At 44.7% G+C, this 12,207-nt stretch overlaps 1 protein-coding gene across 4 annotated transcripts; it reads right to left on the minus strand.

Moving 5' to 3' along the window:
• Positions 1-170: 170 nt before the first annotated feature.
• Positions 171-11,992, minus strand: Dedd (death effector domain containing). Of its 4 annotated transcripts, none has more exons than XM_046428946.2 (6): positions 11,747-11,992; positions 9,958-9,990; positions 2,880-3,268; positions 2,596-2,703; positions 2,163-2,309; positions 171-1,364 (listed from the first exon to the last, which is right to left on the minus strand). In XM_046428946.2, the coding sequence occupies exons 3-6, from the start codon at positions 3,202-3,204 to the stop codon at positions 988-990; spliced, it is 957 nt and encodes a 318-aa protein (XP_046284902.1). In that variant the 5' UTR covers positions 3,205-3,268; positions 9,958-9,990; positions 11,747-11,992; the 3' UTR covers positions 171-987. The 4 variants fall into 4 exon arrangements, with proteins under 4 accessions (XP_046284902.1, XP_046284904.1, XP_046284903.1 ...); XM_046428948.2 differs by lacking the exon at positions 11,747-11,992 and adding an exon at positions 11,587-11,648; XM_046428947.2 differs by lacking the exon at positions 9,958-9,990.
• Between the last annotated feature and the right edge of the window lie 215 nt (positions 11,993-12,207).

Here is a 12,207-nt window from a genome sequence, read left to right on the forward strand (position 1 = left end):
GCTTGCCTCCCTACCTAAAAAAGTGCAACACTCAGTGCATATCCCAGCCCCATTCTCCCAAGCATGGGAGTGGGAGTAAGGGTGGGGGAGGGGGGAGGAAAAAGGAGGAATTCACTTTATCCTAAGGTGCCCTTTGCCCAAGCCAGAAAAAAACCAAAGGGGAAAAGGGCTGCAGGGTATGTTATTTATTTTCACTTTAACATGGAAGGAAAGTATCACACTCCCCCTTCCCCTTTCCAGGGGGAGTGTATATTAATCAGCAGCCTCTTCTCTATCCACCTTGTATATGAGTGTGTTCACACACATCACAATTGAGAGGGGTGATCAGGCTGACCCAGTCCTCTTATCTGTTACTCCCTTGAAGAGGATTTGACAAAGGGGGAAAAAGGAAGGACCACACCAGGCAGCAGTTTCAAGCCATGGAATGGAGAAAAGAAGGCAGAGAGGAGCAGCACCAGAGGCCAGGAGAGAGTGGAAAGGGCCACAGTTTCTTCTTTTTTAAAAAAAAAATTCTATAATTTGGAAGAGGGTGGTGATTAAGTTCCAAAATACACTTCAGAGTCCCACCTTCCACATAGCTCCCTTATTCGCAGCCCTTTGGTTTTTCAGACAAAATTTAAGAGCCCTCATAAAGCCAGAAGTATTGATAACCCCTCAGTGCACCCAAAATCAGTGTTCACTTCAGTCCCTTACAAAGACTGTTCTATAGGCTTCGCTTCTCCCTATACATTTGTCTTACGGCTCAGTGGTAAGGTGGCTGTAGAGACACACATTAGGGGGTAAGTGAAAACAGGAAACAAAGGGGAAGCCCAGGCACATGGGTGCAGGGAGGGATGGGGAACACCATTTCCATTTTCCTTTGTCTTAAAAAAAAAAAAGGCAGGGGTGTGATTGGTTGGAAGGGTAGAGAACAAACCCCAGAACAGTATGTAAGCTCCAGAGGTGGGTGGTGGGAACAGTCCCCAAAGAAGTAAGAAGGGGAAAAGGTCAGGGTAATGCTTGCAGCATCAAGTTCCTCAGGAGTTTCTGTCGTCCCAGCTCATAGTCCTCCTCGTCCACATTCACCAGCAGCTTGATGGCTTCATGGCCCACAGCTTGCTTGAGGGAGTCTGTGATGAAGACACCTTTAAGTGCCTCTAGTAATGAGCCATTGATGTAGTCGCGCCAGAATGCATCGAGGTAGGTGAGCTCAGAGAACTTGATGTCACAGATGATGGAGCCCAGGTCCCGGGATTTGAGGATGGTGTTGGCCTGGTTAAAGCGTTCAAACTGGCGCTCAAGTGGGTCCTGCTTGTTAGAGAAGACATTGCCCTGCAGAGCAGTCTCATGCTGGCAGTATTCAGCCCGAACCCGCAGTCTGATGTCTGTGGTAAAGAAAATACAGAGCAGAAGAGGTTACAAGTGAGTTGGAAGTTTACAACTTAAGTTTGAAAAGCTGAATGGGGTAAAGCAGGGAACGTCACCTGATAGCTTCTCTATTTTCCCCAAGACAATTTCTTTTCTATGCATCTCTGAAATTCTTGTGTGATTTTACAGGTTCCCTTAAATGGGATATGCCCAGGTCACCATCATCTCCCATCACTCACAAACAGCACCATGCTTATGAGATACTTTTCTAATTAGGATAAAGGTTCATTTTAATTATCTTGATTGGTTCATCCTACAATAAGGGTGTCATATCAGCATCTCTTTGATCTACTGTTAAATAAAAAGTTAAAATGTACCCTGCTGGGCTGGGGATATAGCTCAGTTGGTAAAGTGCTTGCCATACACAAGGCCCTGGGTTCAATCCTCAGCACCAAAAAAATATATAAATATATATATATATAATATATATATTATAAAATCTCACAAAAATAGAGTTCTTCCACAGACTAAATCACTCAGTCTCACTTTGTGCCAACAATCAAAGTGAACCTTGCAGCTGGCATGGTGGCACACACCTGTAATCCCAGTGACTGAGGACTGCAAATTCGAATGCCATCCTGGGCAACTCAGCGAGACCCTATCTCAAAAAAATAAAAGAGCGGGGCATGTAGTGCACTGGTAGAATACCCCTGGGTTCAATCCCTAGTACCAGGGGAAGAAAATGTAAGCCTTGCATTAATAACACTATTTTCCCTCAAGTCTACTCTACCTCTGGAACCCTTAAACTTCCTCACCACATGTCTGCTTTTCCTTGGGATCAGGTGTCACTGACTTCCGGCGTTTTCGCTGACTCCCAAGTGTGGCTCTCCCTCGGGCTGGCCGCTTGCTACACATCTGAGGACCCGAAGTCGGGCAGCACACCACAGGATAGTGGGGAGGCACTGACAAGAATGTAAAAGAGAAGAAAAAATAAGTTAAAGGCAGAAATTGACTCTTGGAATGCAGAAGGAATCATGTAGACTTATCAGCATCAATAATGTGACCTGAAAGGAGGATATATGAAAGCAACACAAGACCAAGGTGAAACATTAACAGCTCACCTGAATTTTCATAGGACTAGATGTGGAGGGACAGCATCCTTTCATTTAAGCTGGCAAAGCCAGGAATGTGAAGGGATCAGTGTCCTCTTGCTTGATTATGGAATCAGGAGGAGTAATATCTTCTCACCTGTTTTAGGGGGCTGGGGAGGCCTCGGTTCTGGATCACTGAGGGCTCTGGGGGTCACATATCGAATTGATGTCTCCTCCAGATACTTGTCTACAAGATCAGGGCACACTGTAGGGAAAGAAGAAAACATTCAGGAAAAAGTACACCCTTCCTTCTCCCAATGGGCCTCAAAACTGATTCTCCTAGGAACTCCCCAGGGTCAAAGCCTCCCTCTTATGCTGTTCACTCCTGGTTTTCTACAACTCTTCCCGATTCCACTGCCCTCACCGCCAATAAACCCTTACCAGCCCGTCTCTTCTTGAGGGTGACATAGGGAAGCAGGTCATGGCGAGTGATGATGCGCAGCAGCTGCAGCACCTGGCGGAAGTTACTCTCATCGCAGCGTCCCTGGCGCTCCAGTGCCAATAAGAAATCACGTCCATTTCGAATGAGTCCACGTTCATGGTCATCAATGACATCAACAAAGAGGAAGGAAAGCACGCGCACATCTCTGTGTGTCAGGTGGGTGCCCACGATGTCAAACATGCGGTGTAGACTATATAGCCCATGCTCCTGCTCACCATGTTCTTCTGGCCACACCTGGCTTGCCCGCCTCTTTAGGCCCGCCATGATGGGGGCTCAGGAACACAGTGCTTTCCAGAATCCCTGTTCAACAGCTGCTATTCCCAGTATACTGTAAGGATAAAGCAAGAACCTGTGAGCCATTCAATGGGAGGAACTAGTGTTTTCATTCCTATATTCCCAGTGCCTAACATGATTTCTGGCGCAGTATACTGCTTAATACATGTTTATTAACTATTTTTAAAGTGTTTATTAAAAATAAACAGTAGGTGGGTATGGTGGTGCACGCCTGTGATCCCAGCTATTCAAGAGACTGAGGCAGGAAGATCACAAATTCCAGGCCATTCTGTGCAACTTGTCAAAACTCTGCCTCAAAAGAAAAAAGTCTGGTGATGAAGTTCAGGGGCAGAGCACTCCTGGGTTCAATCCCAGTCCAAAAATAAAGAATAAATAAACCCTAGAGCTCTCCATACTCAACAGATGATGCTGAGTCCAGATCTTTTTTTATATAATTTTTAAACATTTATTTTTAGTTATAGGTGGACACAATATCTTTATTTTTAAATAGTGCTGAGGATCGAACCCAGTGCCTCACATATGCACAGGAGAGCACTCTACCTCTAAGCCACCACCCCAGCCCGAGTCCAGATCTTACTGGAGAAATAGTCTCTTACCCTGAGAGTGTCTATGCAATTTTAATACTACATATTCAGCAAAAGTTACTATTACATATTACCCTGAATGTATCTCTTGCCCCAAAACTCTGCTTTTCCCTCTCCTCAAACAGTTCACTTCTTGAACACAGGCAAAATCTATAAGTAGAGAATTAATTCTTAATTCTAATACAGAAACTGCATCAGATGAATAGGTAAACTGAAAATGTTTAGTATTAACTAGTTTAAATTATGACCATATTGTTTCATTAACAAGCTGTGGAGCTGGGTGGCAAGTCACTTATCAGAAAGTCTCAGTGCCTTCATCCTTAAAACAAGGATGAAAAAAAAAAAAACCTCCTCAGAGTTGTTACCAATCCAATGAGAAAATAAATGTAAAATCACTCTGTAAACTTTATATTCCCATAATCTTCACATCATTTGAATATACCCTTCTTTTTTTGCTACCAACAATGTAACGCAGGGGTGCTTTACCACTGAGCCACATCCCCAGTTTTTTTTTTTTTTTTTGCTTTTTGCAGGTGCCACAGTCCAGCTGCAGCAAAATAACCGGGGGGTGACGAGCAACTTGTGTAGATTGATACAGCAGGAGTGGGAGCTGTTTATTGTAGGACAGGAGCGGTATATATACATTCCATACAGCTTATCTTAATTAACATAAACTAGATACAGCAGTCAACCAATAAGGAATCTCCACACTTAATGGCTCGCTGGCGTTACTTCATAAACCATTCCCTCTGGCAAAATGCCAGGCGCCATCCTGACTTGTTTACAGACCCTAACATGCAGGGGGACAGGGTCTCCATAAATTGCTTAGGGACTCACTAAGTTGCTGAGACTGGCCTCAAACTTGTGATCCTCCTGCCTCAGCCTCCTGAGTTGCTGGGATTACAGGTATGTGCCACCACACCCAGCCTGGATATACCAACTTTTAACTTCTCATGGATGTCATTTACAAACCACATCCACTGACCAAACACAGCCCTATGTTCATTACATAATCTGGCATTTGATTCACAAAGTTCATCAGTCATCCTGGTTGATGTCAATGACCCAGTCATTAACCAATCTTCCAGTCTAACAACTTTCACCTGCACTCTAGTCACTTCATACTTACTGCACTGCCAGAAGGTATCACCCAATACTATTCCACCCCTCTGACCACAAGCTCCAATCACCTAATCAGTTTCAATTTTAGATTCCTACTGAGACTACTTCCAATTTTTTTTTTCTTTTGGTCCCAGGGATTGAACTTAGGGGCACTTAATCACTGAAGCACATCCCCAGTCCTTTTTATTTATTTTGAGAAGGGTCTTGCTAAGTTGCTGAGGCTGGCCTTGAATTTATGATCCTCCTGCCTCAGCCTCCCAAGTCACTGGGATTACAAGCATGCACCACCTCATCCAGCTACTTCTAAATATTTCTTAAATCTCCTCTATCTTGTCATTTCTACCACCACTGCCATATTTTAGATTCCTATGGTCTCTCTCCTGGATCACTGCCTCTTTTTTTTTTTTTTTTTGGTGGTGCTAGGGATCAAACCCAGGGCATTGTATATGTGAGGCAAGCACTCTACCAACTGAGCTATATCGCCATCACACCACACCCCAGCCTGATTACTGCCTCTTTTAAAAAGTTCTCCCTACCACTAATCTTTTTTCTTTCTTTCTTTTTTCAATGGTGGGGATCAAACACAGAGCCTTGTGCACGTTAGGCAAGTGCTCTACCACTCCGCCACACTTCTAGACCCCCAGACATCAAACAACCCACCTAAATTCATCTAATTGAGTTAGCTATCTAAAATGCACAACTGACTACATCATTTTCCTACTTAAGACTCATCTACAGCCTTCTCCTTACCTATAGGAAACCTCCAAATTCCTTTTACAGTATACCAAGCCACCCAAGATCAGGCTGACTTTTCTAACTTCATTTCCCACCACATTCCATTCCTCCTAGCCCACGTCCTGGGGATCAAACCCAGGGCCTCCAGCATGCTAGACAAGTGAGCCACACTCCCAGCATTTTTTTTTTCCCAAGGCTGGCCTTGAACTTGTGGATCCTCCTGCCTCAGTCTCCTGGGTAGCTGAGATTACAGGCATACACCACCACAAAAACCCCCTTTTTAAATTTTTTATTTTGAGGCAGGGTCTCACTAAATTGCTGAGGTTGGTCTCAAACTCATGAGCCTCCTGCCTCAGCCTCCCAAGTCACTGAGATTACAGGTGTGCACCACTGCATCCAGATCCACTTTTTATTCTTTATCAGTTTTATTTTCCAACATTATACATTTATGTGTTTATAGTTCACATACAGTATGTAATTCATTTCTCTACACCTTTCTTCGGGTTATTCCCTTTGCCTAAATGCCCCTCACCCTTTATTCCACATAACCACTCTTTTTCAGATGGCTAACTCCTACTCCTACTGTAAAAGTCAGCTCAGATGCTACTTTCAAAATGCAATCTCTACACCCCCAAGCTGGGTTAAGTAGTCCTCTACTGTGCTCTTTTGGAACACTATGCATATTTCTTTTATATTTATTATCTCTTTAGATCCTGAGCAATTCATGGAGAGGGACTAAGTAAAATTCACCTTTATTTCTCCAGTGCCTGGCAAAGGACAAAGTGTGGCATTTGTTGGAGCAATCTGTTGTTGAACTGAATAGAATCTAATCTCTAAGAGATCACCACAAGCAATAACATTAAGAAACAAACTCACAAAAGTCCAAGAGTGAGAGAACCCCATTAAAAATAGACATGCATAACTCAGTTACCATGCAGACAGAACTGGCAGGCGGAGCTGCCTCTAGGCCAGAGAACTACCCACATCACACCACACCCTCTTCTCACCAATAAAATAGGCTGTTCTGTCCATTGTATACACCAAGAAACTGAGGCTAAACTAGAAAAGAGAATGAGGGCCTCAGAGTATAATTCAGCAGCAGGGTACCTGCTCAGTATGAGGGGCTAGTCATGACGGTACATATCTGTAGTCCAAGCAATTTAGGAGACTAAAGCAGGAGTATCACAAGTTCAAAATCAGCCTTGTAATTTGCCAAGACCATGTCTCAAAAAATAAAAAGGGCTGGGGATGTAACTCAATAGTTAAGCGGCCCTGGGTTTGATCCCCAAAACTGAAAAAGAAAGAATAAAATGATAAGTTACTTCATAAGAACCAAGCCAATGAGGACTCAAAAAGTAGAAGAGCTAGTAGGAAGGACCTGGTCCCTCTCCTTCAATAAATCAAAGATGGAAGCACAGAGAGCTTTATCCCCTTAAGAAAAAGGGAGGCCCCTCCTGGAATCAACCCCAGACCATGGGTTCTGGTATGTGGAAAGATATATAACCCATACATAGTTTGGAAAGCCCAGATTTTCCACCCAAAACATGGAAAAATAACTATTCAACAACAGACTGATTTTCCTCGTTTCTTCCTCTTGTTTTACCTGCTGCTGTCACTGGGTACTAATGGAAGTGCTGTAGAAAAATAACTTCTTACTCATAGCAGGCATCAGGAGAAAACTGAGCCTCCTAAGAGCCCGTGCAACTTCTGCAAGTTCCCTATCCCACCTGTTCCTTTGGGCCAGCTGTTGATTATGAGGATCGAAGAGAAAGCAGATGGGCAGGTTTCACATTCAACCAATCAGAAAAATAGGTTGCTCCAGTGTTCCCTAATTCAAAGTATCCTTAAACCCCAGGAAATGAAGAAATAGTGTCCCCACATATTTTGCCACTAGAAAACAGAGCAAAATATGACTGTGGTCCTAACCACACATCAACAGATGCAACTCTACAATAGACCTTAATTCCCTGAGTTAAATCTACATCTGAGGGGGGTGTGGATAGCCACCTTTAAGTGCTAGATCCTAGGCTGAATCAGTCAAGGTACCAGGAATCATCAGAACTTCTAGGTCAGTGGTTCTCAACCTGGGGCAAATTTGTACCCCCTGGGGGACATTTGGTAATGTCTGGAGACAATTCTAATTGTCATGTGTAGGGAACCAGCATGTAATCAGGCCAGGGATGCTGCTAAATATCCCATAATGCACAAGACAGTCCCCCACAACAAAGAATTATCTGGCTCAAAATGTCCATATCCATCTTCCAGGTGGAACATGATGAATGGTCAAAAGAATGCACATGACTTTCCACACTAGACCTAGAGAAGGAAGCTGTTAAGTCCCTCCAACCCAAACCTATCAAACAATATTCCAGAATAAAAGAAAGGCCAGTCAAGCATAGGCTCATTTAACTCTAGGGTTTAACTAACACAAAGGAGTTCCATCCCACCCCAGCCCTGGCTCCTCTTTACTGCTGTTGTCATTCAGGTGAACTGCAGGGTAATGCTCTACTCCCTACTGCCCCATCCCAGAGGTCTACTCTGATCTAGTTCAATCTGGAGTTCTATGAGAATAAAAGAAATACCAGCTGAGCACGGTGGCACACACCTGTAATCCCAAGGCAGGAAGATTCTAACTTCCATACCAGCCTTAGCAACACAGTGAGACCCTATCTCAAAATAAAAAATCAAATTTGGCTAGGGATATAACTCAGTGATAAAGTGTCCCTGGATTCAATTCCCAATACCAAAGCGAGAAAAGATGGGGGTGGGGGGTGGGAGGTTGGAATATCCTCTTCAAGACAGACACAAAGGATCCTTCTCTTCAGTCTCAGGGTCATTTTCAAGTCCTAAAACTAGACTCATAGTAAACCCTTCTGGTTAAGTTGCTGATCAGACTTATACTGCTTATTCAATGAAGCAAAACTTAGCAGAAGTGAAAGTTTCCCAAGGCCATGTCCTTGGGAGAAATGTCAGGAGGCTGGCATACAGGCTAGTAGACATCCCTCCCCACCTAATTATCATCTGGGATTTTGAGTTAACTCACTCAGCAACTCAGAAGGGGGCTATAGGAATCTATCCAGCTTCAGGATTAAAAGAATGTGACCAACTTCCTCTTAAACCAAAATATACTCAGCTTTCTGTGGCAGTAAAGCAAGGGAGCTCAGCTTAAAATATACAGATCCTAGATGAACGGTATCAGAATAGTGAGGAGAATGGTCCCCTCCAGAGAACCATAAAGAACTTCAGTGTTGGTATCTGAAACACTGCCAGATGGATCCCACTGGCTGGGATACTAATATATGAGTCCCCCCACTACAGCTTCCCAAGAATAATTCTTTTTTTTTTACCCATATATATTATTTACCAAGAATAATTCTTTATTCTGATAAACTGTTATACTTCCCAGAGTTCTAGTGTGTACGTTTTTCTTTAGGAAGGTCCAAGTCAGTCAAGGGTCAACTGAGAGTCTATATGTATCTACAGGATTCCCCTCCTGATGGGTCATATTCTGTTGGGTTTCCATGTCCAAGCAATCCAGTCTCATCCCGTCTAGGGATAATATCTGTACCTTTTGAGGTACTCCGACTTTCTCAAGAGTCCTGAGAGGAAGAACATGTAGAAGAAGTAAAACAGTAATGTCTTAAAAATGAAAATAGCAGTCTAGTTTCTTCTCAACAGAGATGATAGATGTAATTTCACAGATATCTGACTTTCAAAAGCCCTTAGGGGAAAGTCATGTAGAAGAACTAAAGAGTGAATGATATCTTGAAGCTTGGAGTGAAATCTACATGGAAAATCTTAAAGAAAGCAAACAGTACATAGCTTTCTTGCTGGTGGGATTAGGAAAATGTAACCAAATATCTGGAAGTCAGATTACATAGTATGTTTTCAAAAGAAGATTCCAGGAACTCTGAACAGCTAGGAGAGAGAGTAAGTTTACCAAGCAAGGAAGGTGCCTCAGGAACGCTCAAAGGGCAAAACAGTAGACAAAGTACTAGACCACAGCTTTCCATATGTTAAAAAATTATTTTCCCAGAGCTGACCAAAAAGACTAGATAATAAACCAAAACTGGGGGCTTGTCCCAAGACACCTAATTTCCCCTTTCTTTTTATCTCCTAAACTCCAGTTAGCTGAAGAGATAGTGACTGGAACAGATTTTAATGTACTGTTGGGTGAGTGAAAACTCATTTTCCCTGGCATCTTCCCCACAACTGGGATCAACCCCAATACAATTCTATGGCATTTCCATTGTTTGAGAACAATAAAAAGTTCTAGACTTACCTCTGCAAGAAACTTAATTTCCGAAGTCTCTTCCTAGCACAAGTTTCAAAGCCAGCAGAAAAACAAAAACAAATAAGGGGGGGAGTCAAATTTCAAGCTTTATTTTGAAATCTTGAAGACCAATAGAGTTAGTCAATCTCAGTCTCAAAAACTCACAGAGAAGCCTAAAGCTATTTCAAACAAATTGATCCACTCCTAGATAAAGAAGAGAAGAGAACTAACCCATAACAAAATCCCCAGGGCTCCCTCTCTCCTAGTCAATTCACAAAACAAACACCAACTTCAAGAATTCCTAGTCCCAATGGCTCATGGCAAATACAAATTCAGCAACTTCTGGGAAAACCCATTATTACGCTCTGATAACCTCCTCAATACCTTATTCCACCTATTTTGTTACCATATTAATGTTGACTTTCATCTTTAGAGAATTGTGAGGAGAAAGTGGTTATAGCCCCCCCCCCCAAAAAAAGGCACTTTCTTCCCATCACTTAACAGTCCAGAACTATCCTCCAAATTCTATTTTCCCCATTGCACACAAATACAAAATATCCACTGAGGCAGCATCCACTCACACATATACTTTTAAGCAGAGATCTTGTTTGTTTTGAAGTATGCCTACTGACTCCCTCCCTTCTAGCACTTAAACACCAAAAAAAAAAAGGGTCTGGAAACTAAAGGGCTCCTTTAATTGGCCTTTCTAGATGCCAGCCGTCTTTTCTGTCTTCCTCCTCAGACTTTCAGAGCCTTCACCTTAGCATGCAGGGCTCCAATACAGCCATATCTATTTCCCCATTCTTGTATTGCTAATTGTTAAAAACTAGAAAAGTCCTTCACTCCTCCACACTCACTAGCAGTTTCCCCATTTTCCCTTCTTTTTGTAACTAGGAAAAACAAGGGAGCAATAAGGTAGGAACACTTTAGGAAAGTAAACCCAGTTGAACCCTCATTCAATCCCAGTTCTCAAAACCCACATGACCATTCCCTTTTGCCCTTCCCACCCCATTAAAAGCTAAGGGCCTGGCAATTGGAATTGGCTGCAACTGATGCTGCTTAACATGCACTCTTCCTATCCACAGGGGAAAGGGAAACCCCGAACCTCTATCACCCGAGCAGCTCCCCTGTCCTATCTCTCATCCCAATCCCTTTCTTCCCAAACTTTCCTCCTACTCTCTCACTTTTTTCTTTACCTCGGCACACCGACACTCTGTCCATTCCTTAAACCTTCGTTTTCTCCTTTTTTCACCCAAATTCACCCCTAGGCCCTTCCCCCTCTCACTTCCAATTTAACACTTTTAAAACCTCCCTCCACAAAGCCTCAAAAGTCCAATTCTCACCTCCCACCTCCTCTCAACAACCCTCACAAAAGTCCAGTCCTCCCTCCAACCACATGCCACAAGCCCACTTCCCCTTAAAACCCTCAGCCTCTCCCTCCAGCTCCTATACCCCTTTCTATCAGGCCAGATCGCGGCTCCACTCCCCACCTCGGCCTCTCTAATACCCCTGGCCTGGCCCAGTCCGGGCCCTTGTTTACGCCCCGCCCCATGTTCCCACTCCTGCGCCTCGACCCCTGCCCTCTCCCACAGTTGCCATCTCCCCTGCACGCCCCCCTCGGCTGCTCCCCTCCCCCACCTGGTAGCGTCCCGTCACCTCCCTCTCTGGAGGTTCTCAAGCTGGACGTCGCCACCGCCTCCCCCTCCACTTTCCTTCCCCAAACCCTTAGCGGCCCCGCCCGGCCCCGCCCCGTCCCGCTCGACTCCCCCTCCCCACTCCGGCCGCCCCTCCGCCTCACTCTCGGCTCAGGTTCGGCGCCGCCATGTTGGATCCATCCGCGCCGCTCTCCCGGGCCTGTCTCACGGCGCCGCATCCGGGCTTCAGCCACCGCCGCCGCCGCCGCGGGCGTGGGGGAGGGGAGAGACGGGCGGGGGTGGTTGCATCCTGAACAGCGCCTCCCGGAACCTGGCCGGTTAGTGGCGGCTTCGAGACCATAGTGAGGCATGAGCCAGAGCAGCCATACTAGTTGAGGGCAGCCTGGCAGAGGCATTAAGCGGGAAGTAGATAGCTTCACGTTCGGAGGAGAGAATAGACGCTGGCAGCCATCTTACTTTGGGGCAAGCTGGCAACGCAGGTTTTTCTTGACGACGGCTTTGGGGCGGTAGTAAAGGGAGGGGAACTGTAGCATTCTTGAGTATGGAAACATTGGTGGCGCCCGAGCTGGCTGGTGTGGACTTCCAGACCCACTGAAAGACTGGG

The sequence above is a fragment of the Marmota monax genome, unplaced genomic scaffold (assembly GCF_021218885.2).
Source record: "Marmota monax isolate L192 unplaced genomic scaffold, Marmota_monax_Labrador192_F-V1.1 WCK01_AAM20220418_F8-fsc00145, whole genome shotgun sequence".
Lineage (NCBI taxonomy): Eukaryota > Metazoa > Chordata > Mammalia > Rodentia > Sciuridae > Marmota > Marmota monax.

Coding starts and splice junctions, on each gene's coding strand:
- Dedd (XM_046428947.2), bottom strand. CDS start 3,204: ATGGCGGGCCTAAAGAGGCGGGCAAGCCAGGTGTGGCCAGAAGAACAT. Junction 2,704..2,879: donor CCTCAAGAAGAGACGGGCTG/GTAAGGGTTTAT, acceptor CTTTCCCTACAG/TGTGCCCTGATCTTGTAGAC. Junction 2,310..2,595: donor TCCCCAGCCCCCTAAAACAG/GTGAGAAGATAT, acceptor CATTCTTGTCAG/TGCCTCCCCACTATCCTGTG.